Below are 13,685 nucleotides of genomic sequence, written 5' to 3' on the forward strand. Positions count from 1 at the left end.
CTTTCCCAGATTCGGGACCATCGTTGGGTCTTAATGGGATGGAGGAGTCTAAGACTCTAGTCACGAAGCCCATGTCGCCTCGACGCATATGCGATACAGATAACAATACCTCGAAGAAGGCAGCAGGTCGAGTGGGAAACACGTTGACAGCATGGCTCAGATATAAAGAAGTGCAGAATATGGCATCGTGAGAACCGACCACATCCGACGACAACCAAGCACGCCATCGGTCCGCATCAGCACGAATCCCAGCACTTCTTCCGGGATACCGCATTTCAAAGGAATGACCACATGAGCATCTCAGCATCCCAATAATGCCGTTCGAAAGCCATCAAAGTCATAACCAAACTACCTCCTAAAACAAAATGGTCAAACCCGTAGCCATCATCGGCGCCGGCGCTAGCGGTACGTCGAAACTATCACATGCTCAACTAAAACACCCTTCCCACTAACAGACAATCCCAGGCGCCGCCGCCGCCGCAGCCCTCAAAGCAGAAGACTACCACACCAAGATCACCATCTTCGAACGACGAGAAACAGCAGGCGGGACCTGGATCTACGATGACGATCCAGGAGAGCTACCACTCTTGCCTGGTCTCCTCCCACCTGAAGCGGACAAACCATTACCAGCGCCGACACATCTTCCAACGACCACTGAACCAACAACACAGAATCGCTTCGATAGAACTCCGATTTATGCCGAGCTCACGACGAATGTGCCTGATGTCGCTATGAGCTTTACGAAAATCCCGTTCCCGTATGGTCCGTTCGTGCCGCATCATGTTCCGAAGCAGTATATTGAGAATTACTTCTCCTGGCATCAGACTGATTCGTCATTGGTGTTGAATACGACTGTGGAAGATCTGGTGAGGTTGCCGAAGGACCGATGGCGGTTGGTGTTGAGGGTACACGACGCTAGCAGGAAAGTTGACGAGTGGTGGGAGGAAGAGTTTGATGCTGTGATTCTTGCGAACGGCCACTATTCCGTTCCCTTCATCCCGAATGTCACTGGACTGGAGGCGTATCTGCGCAAGTTTCCTGGTCGGGTGGAGCATTCAAAGACGTACAGGACACCGAAAGCGTATGGTGGTCAGAAGGTCGTGGTGGTTGGGAACTCTGGCTTCGGGGTGTGATGTTGTGCGACAACTGCTGTCGAATTCAGACGTGCAGAGACCGATCTACAACTCCAGAAGATCTCAGGGACGATGTGATGGTGCCAAGCCGGAACCTGGTGTTGCATGGCTACCTGTCATCGAGGAATTTAGGAGTGACGGCAGCATACTCTTCGCAGACGGAACGGTGCTCCGCGATATTGACAAAGTGATATACTGCACAGGATACAAAGTATCCCATCCTTTCTGGAACTCGTCGAAGAATGGCCGGCATCTGTACGATTATGCCACAGATCGCATCGTGAACAACTACCAGCACACTTTCATTCGGGACTTTCCCACTTTGGCTTTCATTGGATTTCCCAGAGTCTTGACGTTCAGGTCCTTCGAGTATCAGGCCATAGCGATTGCACGACTGTGGTCGAATAGAAGCACAAGGCCGCTGCCACACACTGCCGAGCAGCAATCGTGGGAAGAAGACCGAGCGCAAATGACGAAGGCGGAGCGCAGGAAGTTCCATCAGATCGATTGGGACAATGGCGAAAGCATGGACTGGTTCAGGTGGCTTTTCGAGTTCGCTGGGCTGCCGCAGTTGGAAGGACACGGTCGGTGTCCGCCGGTGCTTGACACTGGAACGAGGTGGGCGATTGAGCATATCAGAAAGTATCCTGGTCCACAAAGTGCTGGCTGCGGCGAGGTGCAGAGCTTTCGAGAAGTTGTTGATGAAGAAGGGAGGGAAGTCGTCGAGCGCCACCAAGACAATCTGTCTTTTCTGTAGCTTCACCACCCGGCAGTGAGCGGCGAAGGTGGCCGACCAGCAGAGATCCTGCGACGCTGCCAGGCGCAGAGCAAGGGAAGTCATTGAAATATTTTGTCTGGACGTCGTCACGGACAAGGCCAGCCACTCGCAGCTGGACTCATTCCAGAGAGCACAAATTTGAGACCTTCAACAAAATCCGACCTGGCAGGCGCTAGGATCGGCAGCGTCTCGGTCGGGGTCAGATCTTCATCGACTGGTGGCGGTGGCATTGTGAGCAAGGCTTGCATTGTGCTGAAGAACATCTCGTCTTCTACGTCGTAATCTGTCGTGTGGCTGTGTGACCTCATTCGCGGATCGTTCGTGACTGAGTCGCCTGCTGAGGTTGCGCACTCGGCAGCGCAGCTGCTCGATTGCGACTGTCGAGGTTCGTCCAGAGCCAATGAGTCGCGACGGTGATCTTCGCCCCAGCAAGAGCTGTCAACGCTGAACTTTGATTCTGGGGCGCTGTTAAGATGCATCACAGGGTGGAACATGGCCGATATTGACTCATTTATAACAGGCCGGTCCTGCAGCCAGGGGTTGCGAAAGATAATCTCTTCGCACTGTTTTGGTATCGGCGGAGGTGCTCGCGCGGGCGCTGGAGGGCCTGATACATCATCGGCCTCTGCCTTGAGCACTATCGTGTGGCGTCGCGGCATTGACGGTCGATTTGATCTTGGCGATGCGGGCGCAGATGGTGGCATTGGGAAGTCAAACACGTGCGAGGTGGAGATGTCCATGTCTGCTGGAATCAACGGCACAGGTGGTAGGTCAGTCGTTGTTGGGCGCAGAGGCTCTGGCCCGGTATCTCTTCTAGGTCGTCTTCTGTATCTGCCCTGTCGCGGTCGCCAACAATGTTCGGTTCCAAGCTGGCCAAGAGATATAGTCGACGCCATTGTTGATACCCAGAGGAGAAGGTATTAGATTCTGACGCGACCGCCTTCGTGTATGTGGGAGTGATATATGATGCTCGTGTCGGGAGTGCCGGCAAGTGTTGAAAGTCTGCATGCTGACGGAAATGTTTGTGTGTTGGGTTGCATGAAGAAGACATGCCTCCTGATTAACGTTTGGTCCCGCTTGGTCCACGCTGCGAGAGAAGTTTGGTCAACACGGAATTTGGGATGAAATCTGCGGAAGGGATTGGTACTCATTCCCTGTTCATGGTGTCCACGCGAGAAGACGGCAGCCTCCATACTTCTGTAAGACGAGTACCTAATGAGGTTGTTTCAGAACGCAACACTGCCTTTCCGACCGCGCCGACGTAGGGCTGAGCTGGCGCTCAGGCTGACACGCTGATCAGACAAGAAGGCAATGACATGCTGCCGGAAGATGTGGAAGTTGTGCTGGCGCTCAGCGGCGGGCGAGTCTCAGACGTGCCAATCTCGCAACAGTGGCAAGCATCGCATATCCTAGCACTGGTTCATCGTGAAACTGGTCATGCCCAAGCTGAGGTTCCCCTGGAACACCAACCGGCGAAGAAGAGCATTAGCATTGTACGTGTTTTGTGGTCGCAGGCACCACGTGTGTGTGTAACCATCAACCAAGGCAGTCCATCTCACGTGCTCGCTGACTGATCGTTCGCGACGATGACGGCATGCCGAAAGTCGCCAGCTCAAGCATGCCTGAAACGGCATATGCAGAAACACCTGTATAGGCCATTGAGCTGCACGCAATATGCACATCAGCTGCAACGCGGGCGCCAGCGTGCTGATCTCAGTAGCGGTCACACACGCTCGATAGAGCTTGTCGACTGCAGATAGCGTACATCGCTTGAGCTCAGCTCTCCGGATGGCGTTCAAAGGAAGTCCTGTCCCAAGTCGGAGTCTGTCGTAGCTGTTGCCGTACCAGAGGAAGAGGAGTGTTCTACCCAAGAAAAGAGATGGAGGCCCGGAGCGCGAGACAGGATCCGCCTTTGCGGGTGCACGTGCCACAGCGGGCGGGTGATCTTCCTTGCCGTGCTTGCATGCTTCTCAGCGAACCTTCTCCTGAACAGCAGGCACAGAAACGGGCCTGATTGACACACAAATGCTGGTGGGAGCACCATCCCACGATCCCACAGATCCTGTCGTGCCTGCTGCTTTCCCACACCCACTCATCGAGCAGTCATGTCGCGATCGAGAGACGAGCATCGCAGCTACTGCATACCCCACCTGCAATGCAGCAGTTGCGCTCCAGCATCGCCAGTCGCAGTGTAGCACAACATTCTCGCAACACAGCGGCCTTGGCAGTCACCGAGTAGCCAACGGCGTCGAATGCAAGGGCCTCTGAGACAAGCCGAGCTCTCGCCTCGTCTAAGCGTAGCCTGAATATAAAAAGGTCGAAATCCCTCGTCCATTGGAACGACTGCTGGCCTTTCACTGCCATCTTTCCGGTGTCGACGCTTTCGCCAACATGTGGTCCTCATCATTCTTAGGCCTTTGCCTACTCGCAGTCTCTGCCGCAGCTGCACCATCCCTCGCACCAGCCGTCAAGGCCGACTACGATGCCATCATCGTTGGCGGTGGTCCTGCTGGTCTCGCCGCAGCAAGCGGTCTCGGCCGAGTGCGTCGCGATGTTCTGCTGGTAGATTCTGGAGAATACCGCAACGACCCAACACGGCATGCGCACGACATTAGTGGTTTCGACGGAGTTACACCGGCATGGCTTCGTTTCGCAGCACGCCAGCAAGTCGAGGACTACGGCACTATTGCGATGGTGAATGGCACAGTCACAGACATTGAGCCAGCGCAGACGCCCAGCGCTACGACTTTGTTCACGGTCTCCATCACATACCCGGATAACAAGCCGGTCACTTTCACAGCCCGCAAGGTTGTGCTGGGCACTGGCATGAGGGATATTCTCCCTCAGACACCCGGTATCGAAGAGAACTGGGGCAAAGGAATCTACTGGTGCCCATGGTGCGACGGCCACGAACACGCCGACCAGCCTCTGGGTATTCTCGCCGACCTGCCCAGCGCCGTCACTTCAGTCAGAGAGATCTTGACCCTAAACACCGACATTGTCCTCTTCGTCAACGGAACCGACACGCCAGAAGAACGGCAAAAGGCAGAGACCTCCTTCCCGGGCTGGGAGACGTACCTCCAACTCCACGACGTGAAGATCGAGAACCGCACAATGTCGAACCTCACCCGCCTGCGAGATGGCGCCACACCATTCGCCGATCCCAGCCTGCCGACGCATCCTGAGCACGACTTGTTCCAGGTCGACTTTGAGGGTGGTGGCGAACCTATCCTGCGGAATGCATTCTTTGCCGACTTTCCCTCTGAGCAGAAGGTATGACATCTCACCTCACCCATTCCCCTCAGTCCCCACTAACACACCCCACCCACAGTCCACCATCGGCCAAGACGCCGGCGTCCAGCTCCTCGGCACCAAACTCTCCGCCAACGGCTCCCAAGGCCTATCAACCAACATCGCAGGTATCTACGCTATCGGCGACGCCAACTCAGACAATGTCACCAACGTCCCACACGCTTTCTTCACCGGCAAGCGCACAGCAGTGTTCCTGCACGTGCAGCTAGAGAGGGAGAACTCGGTGGCGCAGATCGCTGGTGGAAGGGTCTTGCCACGACCTCGCAAGAGGGAGGTTGAGAGTGAGAGGGCGTTGTGGGCGAGGATGAATGTTGAGGGTGATGTTACGTATGCTGGGGAGTTTGATCGGTAGGTGTGAATTACTAGTCGAGACCTGAATATCCTGGGAATTTATCACTATTCATCCTTCAAACATATGTGCTTCCAAGGTGGATTCTCAAGCTAAAAAATCTCCACTGCCTCACCGTTTACTTGGATGGATGTGCCCGAGTCTTGCTCGGCACTGGCGTACGGCCTGAGCGACGTGATGCTGAAGCATCTCAGGAAAGTGATCCGTCCCTGAACCTGAAGCCGCTCTCGATGAAGTCCCGTCTCTCTGTCCGTTATCCGCAGCCTGGTCAGAGTCTGACTGCTCTTCTTCCTTGACCACCTTGGACACATCGACATCATTCTCATCATCCTCCCCTTCATCCTTCTCAGCTACTGCTGCTGCCCCCATCGCCGGTTCCTCCGCCTCCTTGTCGTCGCCTTCGCTTTTTTCTTCATGGTCCACTGCTGGACTTGTCGCTTCCTCTACGTTCTGGCCATCACGTTCACCTTCACCCTCATAATCATTCGCTCCTGGGATTGTTGCCGTTGAGATCGCTTGCATGCCATGCTGGGAGGCACCGCCAACGATGCGCTCGGTGGGAGTCCCGCAAAGAGCTGAGATCTAGCTCCTCGGGCGTCGGTAAGGGCTTGATCAGAGAAGTACCTGGCCATTTGAACGAGGTTGAGACGATTTAGTGCTTTGAAAAGGACTTGAGTACAACCCTAGGACCATTGTCCCACAAGTCGGCTGTGTCAAGGCGGTGGATATCTGTACTGTCGTTGCCTGATGCTTGTGCTGCGGACACATTGGTATCAGTAGTCAGTTCGGGAGTGTCCATGATTCTTGATGTGCCTTTCCGGGGGTTATGCACCTCACGCTGATCATATGTGTGGGCCACTGTTTGTGTCTCTGTGTTTGCTGAGGCTTCTAGCAAAGGGAGATGGAGCAGAGTCGCGCAACCACGCGCATGCTGGTACAAACGCCATGATCGAGTCGACTACGACAAGACTGCAGGCCACAGTTGAGCCTCTGATGTGTTCGGGTGTTGAGACCTGATTCCCAACTCCTTCTACGAGGCCTCATAGATGCTGTGTTGTAATCGTGGTAGGGTCGAGTCCTTCTGTTAAGAGCGTTTCCATCTTACCAGTGAGAGATCGGACGAAACCATGAGTACATGCAAAGTGATGGCGCTCGTACAAGCCTCGGAACATGATCTGAGTAGCAGAGAGGTGCAGTCAGGCTATGAGGCTTCACCCATGTCGTGCTCGCCTCTGCATGGCAGTGACTTGCCTCGTCGAGGGTAGGAGCATACGACTTTCTTCTGCGGCCGATCTCGTCCTCGACATTCGCGATCAGTTGTTGACGGTCATGCGTTTAGGTCCTGCTCGCGTATGCTTCGAGTCAATGGCATGGTGGACAGGATCTTGGGGTGCTCATATCCGAGTGCCTCCTTCAAGCAACTAGTCGCGACTGCCACCCGCCCGGGGCTACTTCCTGCAGGCTCATCGTACTTGCCTCACAAGAGGATGCCGCGTGATCGACCCGCTGCGGCACCTTCTTCACTTCCGCATCGACATCAGCGTGACCTAAGCACGGTCTCTTTCACTGCGTTTGCCGCTCGAATTTTCACAGCATAAGAACTCGACTTCCTTCCTTTTCGTTCTCCCTCCACTCACAAACAATTTCCTTCGCACACACCAACACAAACACCTTCCCAGAATCACTCACGACTACCACACTTCCAACTCGATAACCACCCCACTCTCACTGAGCCATGAAGCTCATCACCCTCGCAGCGGCAGCTGCACTCGGTGCCACCGCCACCACTGGCCAAGAGACCACCTTCTCGGGTGCTGAGGTTTGCAATGCAACCTTGACTCATCTCATCTGAATAACACTGACACCACTTGAAGGCCCACAACATCGCCCACACCAACGCCGCCAACGCAGTCTTCAACATCTGCGACATCTCCTCCGAGCCTGACACGGTTGAGCTCCTGGTCAACGTCGACTTCAGCGTCGCCATCCCCAGCTGCGCATACACTCCTCCTATCGTCAATGGTGGTGTGGCCTGGAGCTGCAATGGCAACGGCAAGGGTGGCAACTTGTTGAAGTTCACCGTCAAGAACACCGGCACCGTCGTTGCTGTGCGTGACGCGGCTGTGTCTGACGTCCTCCGCAGCTATGGCGACGCTATCAGCACCCACGACGTGGGAGGTGTCAAGGGCAAGGGCTTCTGTGATGCCAGCTATCCTTTTCCACCTCGTGTCGCCCAGCGCATCCCGGCTGGCAAGGCAGATTTCCAGAGCTGTGACATCACCTCCGTGGCTGGCCAGAACAAAGGCAAATCCAACATCCTGTTCAACGTCGACATTGGTCGACCTTTCAACGGCGGCTCTGGCTGCAATTGGAATCGCGCCCGTATCAGCAGCCTTGGGGGCTGGAGCTGCAAAGACAACGGCTCTGGCGGCACCTCTCTCAAGTTCACCACGGAGCGCAAAGGCAGTACCACGGCAGTCCGCGATGGTGCTGTTTCGGAAGTGCAGAATGCCTACGGTAGCGCCATCACTTCCAAGAACGTAGGCGGTATTGCCGGCCACGGCTCCTGCAAACTCACCTACCCAACACGCAAGATCATGCGTCGCAACATCAACAACAGCGTCATGACCGACCTCGTCAAGCGTGTCGACAATGGCCAAGCTATCATCAAGGCCTGTGACATTGGATCTGACAGCGGCAAGACTCAGCTTCTCTTCAACATCGAGGTCGGTGTACCTTTCCCTACCGACAGCGAGACCAGCGACCTGTACTGCGAGCACATCCTGAAGGCTGTCAACAACATCAGCCGTTGGCGCTGCGAGAACAACGGTGTCGGCTACACCGCAATCAAATTCGCCACCGAGCGTGACGACACTGTCGTTGCTGTTCGCGACCAGGTCATGGCCGAAGTTCAGGAGGCTTACGGCGGCGTCGTCACCACACACTTCGAGAGTGGCGTCAAGGGCGAGGGCTTCTGTGACCTCGTCATCCCTCCCGCCAAGCAATGACTCTCCAAGCGCGCCGAGCCTGGTACTGCTCACTACAAGGTCTGTGACCAGACTCTCACGAGCGACGAACTGAACGGCTTGAGAGAGGTCATCTTCCTCGTCGACATCGAACTTCCCTGGCAAGATGGCCAAGGCTGCAACCACATTCACGACCGCATCTATGGCATTCACCAATGGCGCTGTTTCCAGACTCCTGGCAGGGATGCAACCACTCTCCACTTCTCTACGAGATATGGAGATACTGCGGAGAACATGAGGGGACAGGGCGTTATCGATGTGTACAACGCCTACGGCGGTGCTATCCTCGTGTCCAAAGTACCGGCCGCGATTGGCGATGACAATGACTGCGTCCCTTTCTGAGATTGCCTCTGGCATGAACAGACCCAGCAGGTAGCATAAGCTCAACTCAGAGCTGAGCGAGAATGAATCCAAAGATGACATGACACCTCTTGTTTCCCTTGCCCGTCACAGTCTGCATTCCTTTTCCAGAGATGTGAACTCAATGTCGTGGACACTCGACTCGTCCCGTGCTTTCGCTCGCTGTCCCCGTCATATTGCCCCTTCGAAGCTGTTGACGACCATGGACTCATAGCTCCGCGGTGTGAAACAAAGATCTACTCAACACAATCGGCCGATGAACACTGGCAGCAAGAACATCTTTCACACCCACGGCATCATAATCCATGCCCGGGACCGAGGTCTTCTAGCCCATTGTCTCCGTCGAGCGTGAACTCCAGTGTGTACGACGTCATGTGTTTGATGGTGTGCTCAATGTCATAGAGATCCTGCCACCTGCGAAACCCTGGCGTTGCGGCCCGGAATTTGAAGCTTCGAAGGGGAAGAGAAAGACGCTGCGCAGAAGTCTGGTTGTAGTTTCAGTCTTGATGCGCTAGGTGTCGATGCGGCTGTGGTATTGTGGGCATGTCGGGGGCTTGCGGTGGAGGATGAGGGATCGTGGTGGAGTGATGTTGTGAGTATGGGTCTCGGTTTCTCGGGTTAGGTGTTCGCTCCACACACGTGACGGAGGTAAGATCCGGGTTTGATTTGTAGCAGCGTCGGAGTGAGGAAGGGTACATGTAGCGCTTGGGATACTGCTCGTGATGTCCTGCACATTTGGATAGTGTGTTGTGTCAGCATCTGGTGTGCTTGCTCGATGCGCCGTCCGAGCGATTTGAATGGGGTCCTTCCGGGTTCATCTTGGTGACTAGTTCAGTGTTCACACCAGATGACCGAAGATCTCGTACTCGAGCTGCTGTGGGAGAGCCTGGAGTACGGCTTCGCAAGTCGTCTTCGATGCTTCCCATGCCATGATCCCGAAGCAAAGGTGGCACCTTTCTTGTGGAAAGCGGACCTCAGAGCAGCGAGAAGTCGACGCTGTCGCCTTGCTCGAATCGTTCTTGCTACATGTATGAATCAGGTGATCGATAGCTCCTTCCTGCCACGAAAAGCCTAGCCATTCTTCCGATAGCCTCGAAACAAGTGACCAGTCGACAGCCACATGTATGCCCCTGACTAGCTCAAAATTCCCACTGACGACAGAAACAACAGCGACCAGAACCAGCTGCTGTAATATCAAAATCAGCGGGATGTCGACGTTCAGGAAGCTGGCAAGGACGGGCCCACTGCACTTGCTATATCTACCCACTGTGCTTGCAGTCGTCGCAAATAGTTCTTTCCCACAGTATATCGACTTGGTTTCTCTCACCATACGACCTCGACGCCTGGAATTTCTTTTTCCTTCAGCATTATCGTCGCGATCGTATCGATTTCGTTCGCATCTTTTGAGCTGGACTATTGATATACTGGGACATCGACCATTCGTATACTCAATATCTGCTAGCATAGCAATCGATACAGTGGACAGACCTCATCGCTATCCCGCAGACGAGACGACAGGATGGCTTTCGAAGATCTGCCGGTTTATCAGCCCCCAGCAAGCATCACGGCCAAGACCATCAAACAGCCCTTTGGAGCTCTCATGCCCGTGACTACGCCAAAGAGCAACAGCACCCCGTCCACCCAGCCCCGAGACCGCAACCTGAAGCTTATCGACAGAATGGAAGAGGCGCAGGGAAAGTACCGCGGTGTCAACGCCATCCTCGAAGCTGCTTCGGCCATCGACGCCAGGGAGAGTAACGCCCGCTTCTCGCCTCTCAAGAACGACCCGTCCCCCTCTTTTGGAAACCCGCGTGTCCCAGCCTCGGATCCGTACCACGGTATCGATTTGCTCCTCAAGGCGGCTGGTATGCTGGAGGCACGTGAGAGGCAGGAGGCAGCTAAGAGGCAGGAGGCAGCTGAGAGGCAGAAGGCTTTTGAGAGGTTGAAGGCAGCTGACAGCTGGGAGGGGCCCGCGGCTCCAGTCGTCGAGAAGCAGGTCGCAAAGAAGAACAAAGGTGCCAAGAAGGGGAAGAGGCAGCCTAAGCAAGGGCGTGAAGCTCCGAGTATGTGGGACGTGGAAGACCAGCAAGAAGAGACCGAACCTCTCAAGAAAGATCCGTTGTTGAAGGAGGCACCCTGGGAGCTAGTTTTTCATGTCCAGCCAGAGGTTCAGGCCAACGCGAAGCCAGCAGATGGTACCATGCGACAAGACACTCCCATGTCGGACTACCAACCTCCAGAGGCAACGACACAAGATTTGTCGTCACCATCGAGCTCCAGCTCCACCGTCGCAGCATCCGAGAACCAAAGCCAGCGTTCCAGGTCCACAAAGTCAGGAAGCGTTGCCACATCCGCACCAAGCAAGAAGCGCAAAACCGGCGTAGGCAAGCAGACCGCTTCCTCGCCAAAGAAGCCACGCACAGGCAGTGCTGCATCCCGTAAGTGGACCGAAGAAGAGGAGGAGGAGGAGCTCATAGGGCTCCGAAATCCTGCTCGAGCCGGCGGAGCGGTGCCATACAAACAGGTTGCCAGAATCCTGAACCGTGGCTCAACTACTGCTTGTCGTATAAGACTTCACTACTTGATGGTGAATGGGCGGTTGCCATGGACTCAAGATGAAGAGCAGAAGGCAGTAAGGCAGGAGTCAGATGAGGGAAGGAGGTGAAGCTCTGCAGTCTAGTTGGAAGGAGTTGGAATGCATAGCAAAAGGGAGGAAGCATTGCTGCTGATTGGCATTGCGGTTTGGCAACATTTCGATGGCAGCAGGAAGTTGGAGAGTAGGTCGTTGTTCGTTGGAGCAGATGTTGAGCAGGGTTGATGTCAGCTCGTTATGGCAAGCAGAACTGTCGTAGGAGTGCGAAACCGTTGACAATTTCCTGGTTGATTGTCGAGCTGAACCGACCTTCGCCAGCTCCTTGCGTCAGAGTTCCGACGCTTTTTGATATCGAAGCGCATTTTATTTGTACGTCGCGCGCCCATGTTCGCTGTCCTTTAGTCCACTTTCGATCGTCAATAATGTCTTCGGGATCCAGATCAGCTGGTGGCTGCCAGGCCAACAGCCAAATGTCCCACTCGTGCTTAGGAGCTGTGCGCTCGAGGGGCTTGACTGTCATGTCAATGGTGCATTGCCGTGGGGAGTTCTGTTCTTTCTCCACATGCGTATCCCACGGTCCGGCTTTGATGGTGAGGCAGCGGACGTGGTACAGACAGCTGTCCGGGACCTTGAGCCATTGACCGAGGCCGTTCTTCTCGAAATGCACCACAAACTTGTTCTTCGACCAGAAGTGAGGCTTGACATCGTGGTATAAGGTGCGACAGACTTCCGTTAGACCGCGATAGTGCCATGCCGCTTCGAAGCCATCAGGGTTGTGTCTGGAGTACAGGCGGCTGGGATTGGACGGAGTGTCCTCCACGTCAGGCAGGAACACAAGTCCAGTGGGCGAAACAAGTGGTAGAAAGTCCAGTATCCGATCTCGCAACTCCTGTGGCAGAGTAAGCAGTCCTGCTGGCGGATCGTGTGACACGAAGCCAGCTGGCATTCGAGATCGCTGGTGAGGTTGGGCGATGATATCCGTGTGTGTAGACTTCGAGACCTCGTGAAGGAGGTCGACTGCCGCCAGAATTGAATTGCGATGATGTGCCATTCTGTGCCGTTTCTCGAATACAGCTTCGAACTACATCAGACTGCCGATGGAAGCCGTTGTGGTACAGCGGTCTCGAGCGTCGATGCGATCTCCTTCCTGCGTAGACTAGCACGAGTGATATCCCAATGTCTTAGTTCTCAATCGCGGATTGGCAGTGTGAGCGTCGTTCGCACGCTTGAAGATGTTGCACGGCAATTCAATGCCTGTAGACACATGCTACCAGCTCCCGCGGGGACACGTAGCAAATGTGCCAGTGGCTGGATCACAAGCTTCTTGCGGTGACCATCAGCTGTCTTCTGGTGAAGGCTGTGTTTGGGCCCGATGCAGTGAGCCGTGGAACTGCATGGCGATAAGTATGCACATATGACGGACACTCTTCAGATTGACGACACCTTCTAAGCACCTGCAGCTCCATTCGTAGGTATGAAATGCCTCGCGTTCGCGGCAGGCCCGTTGTGCTAAGAGCAGCCATATCTCACGTTCATGTCTGAAATTGTCGTGCAGTCAGAAAGCGTGCTCTGCGATACCGTTCTTGCTAAGCAGACTTCTCGATGGCCTCGGTGCTCGTTCCTCGTATCAGGAAAAGCCATCCACGGATCGTCTTCGACATCCCAGCTTGGTATCATTGTGGGTGGGGCGGTATGGTTCCTTGATCATGTGGTGCGACTGGGAGCATCCAGCTGTGCACGACGCGACACTCTGACTTCCGCGAAGAAGCGGCAGTAGGAGAATCGTCGCCATTTCTGTTATTGCATCGAAGGACATGAAGTCGCGTCTCGCGAAGGATGTTTTGGAATAGCACGCTTGCCGTCATCTATGCAGGTACGAGATTAGCCGCGCCAACGGCAGAGCCAACCGTTGAGCTTCATCGCATGCGTACAAGTTTGCGATCAGGGGTCACCATCTTGCGCGAGGGTGTTTGTGCAACATCTTCACCTTGGCCGCGACTTTTACACTCACTCCTTCTTGCCGCGTTTCCTCCCTCCAGTCAGTCTTGACGACCTCAGTCACTCCTTCAAGTACACATATCGCAGTGTCCGCGGGCCGGCGCTGCAACGAATTCGAAGATCGAAGGTTTAGATA

General features: G+C 54.9%; 7 protein-coding genes across 7 annotated transcripts; 4 read left to right on the forward strand and 3 right to left on the reverse strand.

Annotated features, from left to right (window-relative positions):
• Nucleotides 1–365: 365 nt before the first annotated feature.
• Nucleotides 366–1,890, forward strand: CLAFUR5_13289 (Thiol-specific monooxygenase; the record flags this gene model as incomplete). Its single annotated transcript, XM_047912437.1, has 3 exons — nucleotides 366–405; nucleotides 466–1,127; nucleotides 1,171–1,890. The coding sequence occupies 3 exons, from the start codon at nucleotides 366–368 to the stop codon at nucleotides 1,888–1,890; spliced, it is 1,422 nt and encodes a 473-aa protein (XP_047767743.1).
• A 107-nt stretch (nucleotides 1,891–1,997) lies between these two features.
• On the reverse strand, nucleotides 1,998–2,651 carry CLAFUR5_13290 (uncharacterized protein; the record flags this gene model as incomplete). Its single annotated transcript, XM_047912438.1, has 1 exon — nucleotides 1,998–2,651. The coding sequence occupies one exon, from the start codon at nucleotides 2,649–2,651 to the stop codon at nucleotides 1,998–2,000; it is 654 nt and encodes a 217-aa protein (XP_047768460.1).
• A 1,651-nt stretch (nucleotides 2,652–4,302) lies between these two features.
• CLAFUR5_13291 (putative thioredoxin reductase) lies at nucleotides 4,303–5,575 on the forward strand (the record flags this gene model as incomplete). Its single annotated transcript, XM_047912439.1, has 2 exons — nucleotides 4,303–5,184; nucleotides 5,243–5,575. The coding sequence occupies 2 exons, from the start codon at nucleotides 4,303–4,305 to the stop codon at nucleotides 5,573–5,575; spliced, it is 1,215 nt and encodes a 404-aa protein (XP_047768459.1).
• A 108-nt stretch (nucleotides 5,576–5,683) lies between these two features.
• CLAFUR5_13292 (uncharacterized protein) lies at nucleotides 5,684–6,094 on the reverse strand (the record flags this gene model as incomplete). Its single annotated transcript, XM_047912440.1, has 1 exon — nucleotides 5,684–6,094. The coding sequence occupies one exon, from the start codon at nucleotides 6,092–6,094 to the stop codon at nucleotides 5,684–5,686; it is 411 nt and encodes a 136-aa protein (XP_047768458.1).
• Nucleotides 6,095–7,307: 1,213 nt separating this feature from the next.
• Nucleotides 7,308–8,940, forward strand: CLAFUR5_13293 (uncharacterized protein; the record flags this gene model as incomplete). The annotated part of the gene is made up of 3 exons (XM_047912441.1): nucleotides 7,308–7,391; nucleotides 7,447–8,556; nucleotides 8,620–8,940. 3 exons carry the CDS (start codon nucleotides 7,308–7,310, stop codon nucleotides 8,938–8,940), a joined length of 1,515 nt encoding a protein of 504 aa, XP_047768457.1.
• Nucleotides 8,941–10,477: 1,537 nt separating this feature from the next.
• CLAFUR5_13294 (uncharacterized protein) lies at nucleotides 10,478–11,623 on the forward strand (the record flags this gene model as incomplete). Its single annotated transcript, XM_047912442.1, has 1 exon — nucleotides 10,478–11,623. The coding sequence occupies one exon, from the start codon at nucleotides 10,478–10,480 to the stop codon at nucleotides 11,621–11,623; it is 1,146 nt and encodes a 381-aa protein (XP_047768463.1).
• Nucleotides 11,624–11,786: 163 nt separating this feature from the next.
• CLAFUR5_13295 (uncharacterized protein) lies at nucleotides 11,787–12,602 on the reverse strand (the record flags this gene model as incomplete). Its single annotated transcript, XM_047912443.1, has 1 exon — nucleotides 11,787–12,602. One exon carries the CDS (start codon nucleotides 12,600–12,602, stop codon nucleotides 11,787–11,789), a length of 816 nt encoding a protein of 271 aa, XP_047768462.1.
• Nucleotides 12,603–13,685: the final 1,083 nt, after the last annotated feature.

The sequence above is a fragment of the Fulvia fulva genome, chromosome 11 (assembly GCF_020509005.1).
Source record: "Fulvia fulva chromosome 11, complete sequence".
Taxonomy (NCBI): Eukaryota; Fungi; Ascomycota; class Dothideomycetes; order Mycosphaerellales; family Mycosphaerellaceae; genus Fulvia; species Fulvia fulva.